Source organism: Syngnathoides biaculeatus, chromosome 17, assembly GCF_019802595.1.
Source record: "Syngnathoides biaculeatus isolate LvHL_M chromosome 17, ASM1980259v1, whole genome shotgun sequence".
Taxonomy (NCBI): Eukaryota; Metazoa; Chordata; class Actinopteri; order Syngnathiformes; family Syngnathidae; genus Syngnathoides; species Syngnathoides biaculeatus.
This window is the reverse complement of record NC_084656.1, coordinates 11,391,674-11,406,474: the sequence shown is the minus strand read 5'-3', so window position 1 is coordinate 11,406,474 and position 14,801 is coordinate 11,391,674. Positions and strand designations below refer to the sequence as shown.

The 14,801-nt window shown below is 41.5% G+C and overlaps 1 protein-coding gene across 3 annotated transcripts in view; it reads right to left on the bottom strand.

Annotated features, from left to right (window-relative positions):
* The window catches only part of LOC133490495 (AP2-associated protein kinase 1-like), a 35,146-nt gene that overhangs the window by 12,777 nt on the left and 7,568 nt on the right, over positions 1 to 14,801 (bottom strand). For all 3 annotated transcript variants that reach the window (XM_061800642.1, XM_061800644.1, XM_061800643.1), the window contains exons 3-19: positions 14,066 to 14,174; positions 11,159 to 11,301; positions 10,794 to 10,915; positions 10,630 to 10,711; positions 8,978 to 9,110; positions 8,725 to 8,828; positions 8,393 to 8,475; positions 7,951 to 8,111; positions 5,442 to 5,563; positions 5,004 to 5,360; positions 4,453 to 4,580; positions 4,190 to 4,362; positions 4,030 to 4,119; positions 3,829 to 3,924; positions 2,962 to 3,069; positions 2,680 to 2,853; positions 110 to 220 (exon numbers count right to left, since the gene is read on the bottom strand). In XM_061800642.1, the coding sequence (XP_061656626.1) occupies positions 110 to 220; positions 2,680 to 2,853; positions 2,962 to 3,069; positions 3,829 to 3,924; positions 4,030 to 4,119; positions 4,190 to 4,362; positions 4,453 to 4,580; positions 5,004 to 5,360; positions 5,442 to 5,563; positions 7,951 to 8,111; positions 8,393 to 8,475; positions 8,725 to 8,828; positions 8,978 to 9,110; positions 10,630 to 10,711; positions 10,794 to 10,915; positions 11,159 to 11,301; positions 14,066 to 14,174 (2,296 nt within the window). The remainder of the gene's footprint in view (positions 1 to 109; positions 221 to 2,679; positions 2,854 to 2,961; positions 3,070 to 3,828; positions 3,925 to 4,029; positions 4,120 to 4,189; positions 4,363 to 4,452; positions 4,581 to 5,003; positions 5,361 to 5,441; positions 5,564 to 7,950; positions 8,112 to 8,392; positions 8,476 to 8,724; positions 8,829 to 8,977; positions 9,111 to 10,629; positions 10,712 to 10,793; positions 10,916 to 11,158; positions 11,302 to 14,065; positions 14,175 to 14,801) is intronic.

Sequence of the window (14,801 nt, the reverse complement as noted above, 5' to 3'; positions counted from 1 at the left end):
AACCGTTTTAACATTTTTAGGTGAAGATGTGAGTAAAGGGAAAGCAGCTGTTTCTGTAACCTTTACAAACAGAACGTATTTAGTGTGACTACAATTTGTAATAACGTACCTTGGGAGTTCTTTCGCCCGGTCACGGGGATTGGGTCAAACTCGTCTTCTTCTGTTGCTGCCTCAGCGCTGGTTTGCTGAGGCTCAAAGTCAGAAATGAGGAGGGATGAGTCTGTAGATAACATGGTCAACAAGTTAGTGAATAAAAGGGCTCTTCCACACGGAAAATGTAAAAGAACAGAAGATCAGGTATTTATTACAGTTGTTCACACAAAACCCAGCAAATGTATAATACTGCCACAATGCATCCACAATAAAATAACTTGTGACATAAAATTACAGCTGCACCTATTGATTATTTTAACATTGAGTATTACACTGAGTCTGCCATTGATGGAGTAATTGGGGAAAAAAAAAAGAATGATTTGGTCAGCAGTAATTCTTGCCTTGGAACTCTGCCATGGATGCCTGTTTTGCACAGTCTCTTCCTTATTGTTGAGTCATGAAAAATTACGATAACTTTGCTAACGTTACTAACTTTGCTAACATTACTAACGATGGTGTTAGTAAACACCTGGACTCACTATCTTTAAAAACCCAAAACCATTGGTGTTATGATGGATTCTGACGAGACTTTCAACAGTCACAAAATCCATGAGTTCACTATAACCTGTTAAATGAATGGTCATTCTCATACCAATTGAGTTAAATTGGAAGTGAAATTTCCCATTATGTGACAGAAGAGTGTCTGCTAGGATGAAGGCCAAAGTTTATAAAACCGTGGTGAGGCCGGCCATGATGTACGGATTAGAGACGGTGGCACTGAAGAAACAATAGGAAGCAGAGCTGGAGGTGGCAGAAATGAAGAATGAAATGAAGATGTTGAGGTTCTCGGTCGGAGTGAGCAGGAAGGATAAGATTAGAAATGAGCTCTTAAGAGGGACAGCCAAAGTTGAATGTTTTGAAGAAGAGGTTCAAGAGAGCCGACTTTAATGGTTTGGACATGTCCAGAGGCAAGACAGTGAGTATATTGGTAGAAGGATACTGAGGATGGATTTTCAGGCAAAAGAGCGAGAGGAAGAGCATAGAAAAGGTTAATGGATGTTGTGAGGGAAGACATGAGGACAGTGGGTCTTAGAGAGGAAGATAAACGAGATAGTATGAGATTGAAAAAGATGACAAGCTGCAGGGACACCGAACGGGACAAGCTGAAAGGAAAAGAAGAAGGAGGAAGTGAAATTTTGCATCTGATTGGCGATGACCAATCCAAACTATATCATGCTTCTTGTCCGAAATCAGCTGTGATAGGTTCTAATTACTGATGACCTTAATACGACATGCGGTAAAGGGAGTGGCTGGATGGATGGATAATCTCTGTAAACACTAAGAAAGCAGAAAAAGTAAACATTTGTCTTCGGTAAATGAAGCGAATAAAAAAATTAATTCAATAATGTATCGTCTATTTGTTCAATCACTGATGAAGGGTCGCTCTTACAGCTTCCTACAGCAATTAGCACCTCATCTTTCGCTCTGTACACCATGACTCAAATTAGCAAAGACTGCCCGAATGAGCACACAAAGGCGGCTTGATGAGTCGTCGCCATGCCACAGCGCCTCCAGCACATTGATTTAGCATCACACAGCAGGTGGCCGGACAGACACTTCTGCTCTGATTCACAGTCGCCTCAGACAGCGAAAGTCAAATGCTTTCGTTCAGCGGGATGACAAGTAAAGGGCAGCTGCATTTGTGCCACTCCAATGAGTCCGTTTCTTTTTGAAACTCATGTGACGCATCCCACAGTTCAAAGCCCGTAATGCTGACAATCTGGATGGGTGTACACTGCAGTTCCAAATGCCTTTTTTCCCATGCACATTCCAAGTGACAAACATGGTCATACTTATATTCAGACCACAATTGAAGCAAATTAGTAACTCCGCACGACTCAACACTGGGGAGCAAACAAATAAGGCTAATAATACATGTATAATAAGTGACTATAAAAAATATGATAAAGAATACAAACATTAACATTTTACATGGCGCTCAGTTGACCTGGGCTGACTCTTCCTCCCAATAATTTAGACGGGACGTAACCTCCACATTACTCCTCTGGTCTCCATGTTTTGCTTATCTAATGAAGGACAGAGCTCGATGGCAGCACATCACTTTGAATAGTGTATGCTTGGTTTCGATTATTGCGTGAAATTAAATCTTGATTGCTTGAGTAAGGTCTTGTGGATGGTCTTAATTAGCATGTATCTGGTCTGAATGTTTAGTCATCCACTAAAGCGCTTTTGTCAAGCCTCTAATGGCGGCATTGGTTGAAATAAAACCACCTTGTAGGGTTTTGAATCATAAACCTTTTTTGGCTGTAGGTGTGGCTCCATTCACGACTGCTTCTGCGTCTGGGCCAACCAGTTACTGACTTCTCTTCAGTGAGCTGAAGACAAGATTCTTGTTGACATCTATTATGACATCTGGCATGATGACAATTTGAAATCTTTTTTTTTTTTCTGAGAAAACACTCCAAATTATACCAGTTGGCGATTCCACTGTATGACAATTAGTCATCTGCATATCCTGTGATCAGAGCTGCTCAGAACCGCTCAGGGAACTTCACACACACCTACCTGATGTTTTGGGCTGCCCAGAGTCTCCAGACAGAAGACCAAACTCATCCAGAGCAGACGCAGCAGATGCGGAGGACATTGAGGAGGAGGCGGTGCTGCTTGTAGCTACTGGAGGTGCGGACGGACCCACGATCAGAGAACAGCCCAGCAGAGAGGCCTCAGCAGTGATGTGATCTAAGTGAAGGCAGAAAGAAACACATTAGTTCGATGTTTTACCCAAATAGTGACTAATACCCATTTATTTCTGACTGTATGGATAAAACAAAGGGTATCGTGAGTTGCCTTTTGCAGAGTCCTCCACAGAACCGCCAAAAGGATCAGACAAAGATAGCAGGTCAGGAAGCATGAGTGAAGATACGTCTGGAGATTTTAGTCCTTCAATAAGCTTCTCTAAGGGACAACAAAAAAAATTGAAAAACAAAAATTTAACATATTAGACGTGTGGCTACAAACTGTCCATTTTTAAAGCGTTTATTATCTTTAGTGTTGCAGGCAACTCGACCCAATCCCAGCTGACTATGAAAGAGAAGCGAGGTACACACTGGACTGGTCACCAGTCAACCATGGGCTACATAAAATTCCAAGCGAACATTCGCACTCACATTCACGCCTACAGAATGGATAATTTACAGCCTAACCGAACATGCATGTTTTTGGATTTGGATTTTTGGGAGGGAACCCAATGAGAGTATGGGGAAGCATGCGAATTCCACTTTTCAAGAGATTCGAAACCTGATTTCCTCACTGTGAAGCACATAAAACAAGTCATTTTTCCACAAAAAAAAAAAAACAAAAACAAAAAATGGACAATGGTACTGGCATCATTTCATTTGATAGGTTTCTTAAAATAAGATGTTGTATCTTAAAACTTTGTCTGGCTGTAAATTTAATAAAAAGTCAAAATGGTATTAAAAAGTATTGTAATGTTTTCGTTCGAACTAAGAAAGTCACCAGGTCAGATTTTAGTTTTTGCAGAGCTATTTTCCATCATTGTAGATTGCACTGCAATGCACTGCATAATAAGAGGCATTACAAAATACTGCTCCTCTACTAAACCTAAATAATGTGAAAATATATTTGAGTCAGAATCAGAATTTTGGAGTATTTTTTTTACCACAATAGAAGTGTGTTAGTGTAGAAATCATTTACCTGGTGCACTAGACAGCTCAAGTGTATGGAATGGATCCGGAACGACTAACAGCGATGCTCCTAAATCAGTCTCAGTGTTGGATGATGGTCTTTCAGCTAGGACACGGTAGTAATGTCAGCCCAGTAAGATTTTAAATTACAAACAGAAAAAAATATTACAAAGAAGCTAAATGCATTGTTATGCGATTATGAATCTGGTACCTTGCGAGTCTTGAGCTGCATTCTCCCTTTGTGAAGCCTGCAAACCTGGTATCAACTCTCCACAAGGCATTTCACACTCTGGGGGGGGGTCTGCAAACCACAGTCATCCAGAATTTAATGACTCAAAAATGCCACATACAAGTTAGTACACACATTTTACCGGTAAGGTTTGCATCCTTAGATTTGACTTCCTCTGCGGTAAAGCTGGAGAAGCCATCGTTATCATCGAACGGGTTCCACGCTAGAGCTACAGTCGAGTCACCGCTGGGGGCGCAGACTACGTTTTGGTCCTGGACTAGATCGCCACGAGGCTGGATGGATCCAACTTGAGAGCTAGAGAAGAACATAAATAATGAGACAAAACAGAGGCCAAAGTTAATTTGGTCACAATCAACTTTCAAGATTTGAAGTGAAAGTACTTACCGGACAATGGCTTCCTCTGCTGCCTGTGAAGAATTTCCACTCCCCCCATTGGTGGGGCTGGCTGGGACGTCATTTGGAACACGTTTGTGGCTTTGCGCCACCACTGTCTTTGGTGAAGCAGGAGGAGTCTGATTTGAGAGAGACACACTATTTAGCACTCAATGATATACACGGAGTACTCTATTTACGACAGAGTTCCGCTTCGATGGCAGTGACGCAAGCTGAATTTTTAGCTGATTATTACTTGTTAGTGGTGTTGTAAAATTCTATTTAATGTACATACTTGTATGAAAAACTTTGAGGCTGTAAGTATAAAACAATCAAATGAAAAGCAGTAAGTAGAGCAGTAATTAAGCATGTCCTCTTGTGTTGGATGTTCTCCATTTGCTACTTCTGGTTATATTCAGATTGCGCAACGATAATGGTAGATCCCAACAACAGTGCGAGCAATATATTTAAAGTAACCACACAATTAAGCACCTGCTATCTAAGATAATATCAAATCAGCCCCATTGTGATATGAAAAAATTATCATTGAGTATACAACTTACTGTCTCAGCTACTTTTTGCCTGACTTCAGCTGACGCTGCCTGTGTCTGAACAACTGATGGCTGACTAGTCTCCTGTTGCTGCTCGTCCGCTGATTGACCAGCATCTGATTTGTTGGCCGAAGGCTGAGCTGCAGGAGTCTGAGCCTGGACAGGGGGCTTGCGTCGAGCAGGACGCTGCGGTGCAGCCGGACTGGACGGACACGGCAGCGCCTGCTGTGAGGTGGCGCTGACTGTGGACGGAGGCGGGGCTGTTTGCTGGGTTGTGGTCAGCTGCTCTTGGAGCTGTGGTTGGACATCGGCCTTGGGCACAGGTGCCACTACAGCAGCGGCGGCTGTAGCTTCAGATGCTGAAGCAGGCTGCATAGCAAAAGGCAAATGACATTGCTTACATGAGTTGTCACCTAAACACTTAACCTATGGCTCCCCATCTGCATGTACCTGCTTCTGTCCGACTGCAGCCTTACTGGAGTTGTTTTGTGACTGGATGAGAGGCAAGGCAGATGTCTGCACCTTCTGTGACTGGAGGGCTGCAGCTGGCTGCGAGAGGTCCAAGCTGACTCCTGAGGGATGTTGGAGGCCACAACGACATTTGTATGTTGGCAATTTCAACATTCCAACCCCCGACACCCCTCCTTCTCTTCAAATCAAAATTAGCAAAAGGCCTGACTGCCGGATGTCTCTAAAAGATAAGGAGCAATTATCCTGTGGGGTGGAGTGCGTTAAGAGTTATTTTTCCTCCTCGATCTGCTAAGAAAACAGCCTTTGTCAACAATCATGAATATTAAAACTTGTTCAGTATTGAAAATCGCCAAACCATTGGGCCAAGCCATGGATTGAGATATTATATTGGAACGATGGCCAAATAGGAAACGACTTGAAGCTCGCACTGTTACCAGACACAAATAGAAGCACAGTGGTTGTATTGAATCACTGTATAACATCCCGTCTATTTTATGAGCTGCTTGCTGAGCTTTTAGTGTTGCGGGACTGCTGGAGCCTATCACAGCTATAGGAGGCCGGGTCCTGGTTGCCAGTTAATCGCAGGGCAGATATAAACAAGTACTCGCACTCACATCCACATCTACAGGGAATTTAGTGTCTTCAATTCAGCTACAATTGACGTACCTTTTTGGGATGTGGGAGGAAAAGTTCCCAGAGAAAACCCATGCAGGCACAGGGAGAACATGCAAACTACACAATTGAACCCCGCTCCTAAAAACTGTGAGGCAGATGCTCTAACCATTCATCCACTGTGCCACCACTGTAACATTCCTCACGTCAATCACCACGGTAGAAATGACGAGAAGAAGTCAATGCTGGTAAGTATCAGAGTCACGCACAATGTTGTCCTTGAGCACTTTGTGTACTACATGGAGCTTTGACTCCATTCAATTCAATACCCATCCTTTTGAGAGATGACATGGTTGTCTCAGTTTTCCTATGAACATGAATACTGCCAACATTTACAACAATGGTTGAGTATGAGAATTGCATTTACAGCCAAATTTTCTGTTCCTCTACTACCACTGTCAACGATGAGTTGAGCTGAAAACCAGTACAACCCATGTTCTTCAATCCACTGCATAAAAAAACCAAAAGGCAAACAGGAGAAAGCTTTGGGTAGGTTTCAGCACTTTCGTGTGAACACACAATTCTTGAAACAATTCTGTTTTTAAAAAAAAGTACGAAAGAGACAGGCTCCATAACTATGTGGACAAGGGCTTCAGAACCCATCAGTCTTCTCAATTAACATACAGCAGTGATCTAAGCTAGACAGTATTACAGGAATGGGCTGAGGGGAGCTTTCCATCAGATAGGTTTATATCAACATTGTGAAATTAACAATAATTCAACATGCCTCCTGTTTCAGTTTAACTTTCACTCTGTACATATTTAAAGTGTAGATCTGTCAAATTTGACATGTTTTGACAACTGAGAAAGGAGTCTATGTTTTTTTATTTTGGTCCATATGTATCATGACTTCAAGGCAAAGAACGCAATGGAGTAGATGAAATGCGATTTCATGTTAAACGGCATCAGAGGGCTGCCTAAATTATGTTTTGTAAGTAATTTCATTCATTAAGTTGCTTATACACAGTAAATACCTATGGCTCCTAAAGAAAAAAAATCATCAATTGCTGCTTATTTTTTTTGCACCTTTTTATACTTGAAAATTCATCTCTTGTACAGTTAAATACTAAATGACAGAGTATTATAAAAGAGTAAAATGTTCTACCTTTAATTCAAACATTTAGGGACCAGTATATATTTTTTTTATCCATTATATATTTGTTAAAGCTAGCCGCTAGCATGAGATTGACAAGACGTGTGAACCCTGCCAATGTGTCCACGTTTAGCTTTAAAAGAAAACCCGAAAAATCCTTTATGATTGGACTGAGCCTCATGGAAGGAAAATTATCGGAATTGGTTCAATTTGTACAATTTAGGCCTAAGATGCTCAGCCTTTGAAATGTGATATCAAATTAAACTAATTAATTTACCAACACAACCTGAGTATCTTTAAGGGGCTCCACGTAAGAGAATCAAATTTCTAATAACACTGCCTTAATTCCAGACATTCCAACATGTGTTCTTGATCTCTTTCACTTGGAATTATTCCAATAAGAACTGTAACATCCCGCACACAACAGATTGAGAATTGACTGCAGTCTTTACGCACACCTTTATTCCCAAGCCCTACAACAGATAGGAGTAAGAATCTCAGCTTTCTCCAATCTCCTTCTCTACAACAGCTATTGTCAATGTACGTGCATTATAATAAAAATAACCAAAGATGCAGTTTCTAAAACACCCTTTCTGCCATAAAAGGTGTACAGATCCTCATTCTGCATAACCTAACAGCTGAGCAGGACTGATTTGTAAATAAGTAGGTGACTGGGTAGGTAAATCGATCAATGGAGTTAAAATGAAGAGTTCTTCCACATACCAACAGGCTGAGCTGTTCCACCAGGCAGATTAGCTCGCTTGCGAGGGGTGAGGGCAGCGGGTTGGATGGGAAGGATCCCGGCAGCGGCCTGAGTATGAGCCGCTTTGGGCCTCTGACGAGGAGTGATGGAAGTTTCAGTGGTGGGGATCGGGTCTGTCAGTCTGATGACAAAAATTGGTGTTAGCCTACGTGAATATCCTGTTAGCGATTTCATAATTAACAATGTGATACAACATGTCAAATACTTTTATAACAAATTGTTTTTTACATTAACTTAATTTGTATGAATTGGCTTAGAGGTGCTTGAAGTGCTCATTCCTTGTTTTTGAGAAAATTCTGCCAAGATGTCTGCCACTGGTCATGTTGATACTATAATGATGAACTTGTATCTGTTGTAAATATAAGCAAATCTTAAATTGCAATGCAAGTAAGTGAGTCTTACCTGGGTTTGGCCTGACTCTTCTTCGCTGCAGCAGCTTCACTCGCTTTAATTGGCTCAGGAAGTTTGGAAGGAATTGAAGAATTCTTGAGGCAGGGGGAAAAAGAAAATCTTTATCTACATTGTCAACAGCAACAAAGCAGGACAATTCTCTATTTAAGAAAAGTGAAGCCACTCGACAGCTTGCTCATGGTGCACAATGTTATGTTGATCGACTTGTGCCTTTTCATAATGGTGCAGCTGAAATATCTGCTTTGATGGGTCACGCTCAATAAATAGCATGTGACTAAAAATCAATCAATGATAACAGAATGAAAACGAAAATCCTAACAGACCTTCACATTCTGAACAGGACAAGTCCGCTGGGCCAGTTTGAAGGCAAAGTAGGATATCTGGTAGATATCTGGCCTTTTGTCTGGGTCAGGCTCCAGCATGTACCCTGGAAAACAACACAGAACAAAGAGGGCAAGATTTAGAAAATTAAGCAAAAAAAAAAAAAAAAAGAGCGAATGGGTTACAATTTCATGCCTTTGTAAGAGCACAATTTGCAAAACAAAAGTTTAAGACAAGTGTTAAAGAGGGACTAACGAATGAGGCAGTGGAGATCATAAGAGTAGCGGGAGTTGTCCGGAATGGTGAAACTGCCATCGCAAATAGCCACCTGGCTTTCACCAAATGGCAGAGTGAAGAAGCACAACTTGTAGAGCAAACAGCCCAGCGCCTGGAGAAGGAACACCACACGCATGCCCCATCACACCAAAATCACCAAACCCAGAGGGGAAGCAATTAAAACACCATCACAAAACAGCCCATCACGCAAATAAACAAGAGACAGAGTTTGATAGCTTGTCAAATATAACCACTTTGTTTTCCATCGCACTGATTTTAACTCAATCCATGATTTGTATGAGTAGTAAAAGCATTTTTTTTTAATTTTGTGTACCATTTATCCTTTTTACAGCTGCGGGCCTTTGGTGGAACCTAACCGAGTTGACTCTGAGCAAGACGTAGGGTATTCCCTGAACCCGCCAGCTATTAGGAGGGCTCTTTTAAACAAAATTATTCGCACTCACATTCACACCTATGGACAAATTAGAATCTTCAATTGGCCTACCTTATATGTTTTGGGGATTTGGGAGGAAACCGGAGTAGCCGGAGAAAGTCCACACAGGCCAGGGGAGAACATAAAAACACCACAAAGGCGAGATCAATTTGAATCCCAGGTCCTCAGAACTGTGAGCCAGATGTGCTAGCCAGTCGTTCACCGTGCCGCTCAGTTCCAACAGAGTAAGTTTATTAATGCTGACAAAATTGCAATTTCATTTTACAATGGCAGGTAAAACCTTAGTTTTTAATAACTGAAGCTATTCGGGAATACTTCTTGAGAGTCCAGGAGGGGGAGAAATTCCACGGCTAATTGCACAGATGTCTAAAAATAGATTATACAGGTCTCTTTCAGTGCATGACTCTTATGAGTGACAAAACAACTAGGGCAATCTTTCATAGAGGAAATGATGTAACTTAGTGTCTTTGAACCTGAAGGTGTGTATACACAAACTGATAATTGGACACAATTTGAGCATGTTTTCCCCTTTTTCAATCAAAGTTAGCAATGGTCTGACTGTCAGAGGTGTAAAAGATTACCCAGAATGATTATTCTGTGTGCGAAATGTGAAGCATTTTCCTTCCAAATCATCTTGGATACCATTCAGGTCAAAAAGTATGCTAGCTTAATATTACAACTTGCAAATGTTCATGTGTTGTTAATTTTGAATTTGGCTGAGACACTGACTGAAGATGCAAGGTTAAATGGAACAATAGCCAATTATGAAGCTAAAATCAGTGTGTATACCCCGCTTGAAGCATATTTTTGGGGCTAGTTTCATGTTAACATCTGTTTTCCATCCATCCATTTTCTGAGCCACTTATCCTCACAAGGGTCACGGGAGTGCTTCAGCATACATAACCCAGCTATCGTCAGGCAGCAGGTGGGGTACACCCTTAATTGGTTGCCAGCCAATTGCAGGGCACATTGGGAAAAACAACAGTCACAATCATAATCACACCTAAAGGCAATTTACAGTCTCCAATTAATGCATGTTTTAGCGATGTGGGAGGAAACCGGAGTGGCCGGAGAAAACCCACGCAGGCATGGGAAGAACATGCAAACGCCACAAGGGGGGGGAACCAGGATTTGAACCCCGGTTGTACCCAATAGAGTCCGTGCTATCGTCACCTACCCAGATATCCGCTTTAATGGTGATTAGCTTGTTGTTGTAGAGGTTCACCATCTCAGGTGCACGATATGACAAAGTGGTGTACCTAGGGGGAACCAGGAAGAAGTTAATGAGTCCAACTACATGTGACAAAAAAAAAAAAAAAAAAAAAAAACTAATGGACACACTTTTTAATCTCTTCCTCCACAGTTGCTACACCTTCAGCCTGTGGACTCAGGGACTTGGTAGTGGCGCTGCCAAAGTCACAGAGCACATAATGACCTTTGTCGTGCAGGAGGATGTTCTCCACCTATACACACAAAAGACGATGAGACATGACTGACATTTGGAGGGAACGATAGTGTAATTGGTGCAGCACTTTGCATAATGAATGGCGAGTAAAAAAAACTCCACTTTAAATGGTGACAATTAGATTTAAGTCGGTCTTTGTGAGACATTTGTGGTGTTGTAATTGGAATTTCAATAAAAGGAAAATGCAATACAATCTAGTAGGTTTTGACGTACTGTGACCATTTTCTTCTGAATGTGTCACCTTAAGGTCCCTGTGGACGATGGGTGTCTTGCGCTGGTGAAGGCGAGACACGGCGTCACATGTGTCGCAGAAGATCTGAAGCACCTCCGCCTCTGTGAAGCCAGTCTGCAGCCTTTGATTCATCAAATTAACAACCTGGCCACCTGCAAATTAATTACATGCAGGATACAACAGATATTAAATATATACCTTCCCGTCCACTTAAAAGCATGTTCATGTAGGTCACGCTTGTAAAAATATCTTTGCTAAGCTTCATTAGGTTCACCCAGCATCTTCTAACACAAACAGCTGAATCAAAGACAACTAGAAATATAAGATTCTGGACAGGTTCTGGATTTTCTCATTCATTCAAGTGGATGAAGGCACACGGAGTGTGTACAGTAACAGTAGTTCTATATTTTGACTCATGTTGCAATCTCATATTTTTTTCAATTTAATTTGAGACATAATACTATGGAAAATGTAATATTGCTAAATGTTTGTTGACAAATAGTTGGGTCTCTGAAGTACCTGCCCAAACATCAAGTGTCTAATTAACACAAGCATCCATAAATCTTTTGGCAACTGCCTTGTGACATAACACCAAGGCTTATTTACAGTCTAGTATAACAGGGGGAAGAAATTCTCTTCTCAAGCAATGTCCATACTTCACTAAAAACTATAAGGGTCGACTTATATTTGGTCACATGACTGCTGATTGATACATCCACAGATCTGCTACAAGATTTTGACCAGTGTAATTTAGCAGTTTGCTGAGGATGCCTCCACAAATGAAAATACATACAGAGCTGCCTTTATGGGGGCTTGGGTGCATTTCCCAGGTTGTAGTTATCCGAGTAAACAGTTCTGAAATGTGTGGTGGGATTCGGCAATTAGTATTAATGAGTGGGCTTGTTCGGATGTGATTTTGAAAAGCTGGTGAGCAACGTCATACTATGCTTTTGTGGTTCAATAAAAATAATACAGAGCAGTACTGTATATTTATAGCCGCAAAACCTGATACAGGGTAGCACTTTTTTTTTCCTGCAGCACCTGTGTAGATGTGTAGTGCAAAATTGCTTTTTGCTAGTCGTAAACTGTAATTTTTACAACAATAGTTCCATTCCAGTTAAGTTGCTCAGTTTGATGCGAGCTTTGGAGCCAGACACTCCCCCGACCGTGCGGTCGACAACGGCCGCATCGCATCACGTGACCTACGCATTGCGCCGTGCAGCATCTCTGCTATCCTAGCCAATACCAACTGTAGCGACACCTCTGACTTGGAGAAGAACTCCGGCGCATTTTCAAAATTAAGCACGTGGATTGCGCTCGACAATAAAAGCAAATGGACCTGTCAATCACCCGTACAATAATAGCCAATCAGATAGCCGCATAGTCTTAACCCCTGGCTTGTCCCCCCCCTCTCGTCGTCATGTCCCACAAGCAATGCTGGTTTTCAGTGGCGTGCACTTAGAAAAGTTAATGTTGGAAACAAAATGGTCCTCAAATGCACTTGGGGAACGTCCAATTCTGACGAAAGATATCTGGCTAGGTAAGGGGCCTCGTTGATTCATTTTCCAAAGCCTAAATCACAGTTGTCAAAGTGTCTACGATGGATTAAGGCTCACGGAAGAGCGCACGCACAACTAAATGTGGACAATATCAACAAACACAAGGCTGTACGCTCGAAGGTAAGTGAGGGAGAAGTAACTTCTCTGAGTTTGATTTAACTATTATCAGTGCTTTACACATTGCAGGAGAACAACTTTCACTTTGTTAGTGTATCACTGACCTGCTGAATGAAGTGTGTAATGTTTTATGCCGAAGAGTCGTAATACGTAAATGCACAATGTCATGCAAGAGAAATGAGTATTTGCCCATTTGTATCACATCGGACTTTTAAAAGAGAGCACTGGGTTCCATTACGAGCCAAGTCAAATGAATCCACCCACTCACTTATAAAGACTACAATGATATTACTCATAATCTTTCCAAGTAAAAAGTACTCACCCTGCTTTACATGCACATTACGATTCCACTATTTTATCCTGTTGGATTTCAATATGAAGTTTGTGAGCCGTCAAACTTTTTTGCATCGATCGTCAATGTTTCGCTGTAATTCTGACATTGCGTCCTGCTCCATCCAAAATCTTAATTCCGTGTACATATCCTTGCGTGAAATAGTTGAGACCTCTCTGTAGAAGCCTCTTGGCGCATTTGGCAAAAAAACATACCGCAATGTTACCGGGAATACTTGATAGAGAATCCACTTCAAACGTGTTCTGTTCAGTCGCCATTTTGGAGGATTGTGGGAGATGGCAAATGTTACTAAGGGGGGCATAGCTGAAGATCACCGGTCGGAAAGGTCCATTGGTGCAGGAGACCCGCAGCAATATCAGCACAGTCACCGCACGTGCGAGTATAAAGAAACCTTTCAACTTTAGACTCAACAAGTACCCACCACTTATCTCTGTCTCTTGACATCATAGTAACAAAAACATTTTTACTCTGCATTGACCTTGCAGGAGAGGGGGGTGGGTGAGGCCTGGCCAATTTGTATGGGGGGAAAAAAAAAACGCCATCTCGAATCAGAGTAATTGGGTATTAAAAGTGGCTGTAAGTGTAGTTGAATTCCTCAGCCTTGCACTATTTTAATGAAAGCAAGCCACAGAGGTGGAAATTGCTTTAAATTATGGAACCAAATTTCAGCAGCAGGCTAAATTTCCAATGAATAAAGCAAAAATGTGCAATCTGAAACTGCATTAAAATCCAGACATTATTTTGCATATCTAAATGTATATGTGTTAAGAGATCATCCAACACCTTCCTTGCTTTGTCCTCATTTGAAATCTGTAACCGAAACACTAATTCTTCCAACGGACGAAATTAGGCTATTACAGCCACACCCGTTTCCTTGCGGGGGCTCACCCTTGCAGTAGTCCATCAATATAAAGACCTCCCACACGTCCCTCGACCCCATGGCTGTGATGCTGGAGTCCAGATAACCCACAATGTTCTTGTGGCCCACAAGGTCTTTCTGCAAGAACACAAAAAGACAAGACACAAAAAGAGAATCAGATTCCCACAGGAAATTTGCATGACACAAGCCAATTATGAGACTGGCCAAGAAGAATGTTTGGAAGCAACGAGTGAGCCTGGATTTTATAGCAAGTAACTAATGGAAGAAAGCTTCCAGAGTTGTGTACAATCACTTTTTTTATGAAATCCAGAGTGAGGCATTATATTGAAAACAGTCAATACACTTCCTGAAGTGGTGTAAAATATGCGTCTGTGTTTCAAGAATAAGAAAGTATATTCCAATTTATGGAGAATAGGAATGAGGCATACTCCTCACACAACATTGACCAGTGGAAATTAGTCAGTGTTGGTTTTAAAAGAAAACATTGGTGCGTGTGGGAGAGCAGATAAAACGTGTCGGACGGTGACAGCAAACTTACGCCAAACATTCCGATCAATTCATTTTTTCACACCCAAACAGCTCATGAATAACAAGAGATCAGTCAGGAGGTAAGTAAGCGGTACAAAGGAGACAATAGTTAGAACAATTCAACAGTATACTCATCAAGGAGACGAATAAACGCGTTTGTATATGCGTGCATGTGTGCTGTCGACAGAATTTTATACGTTTATATACAACATAACA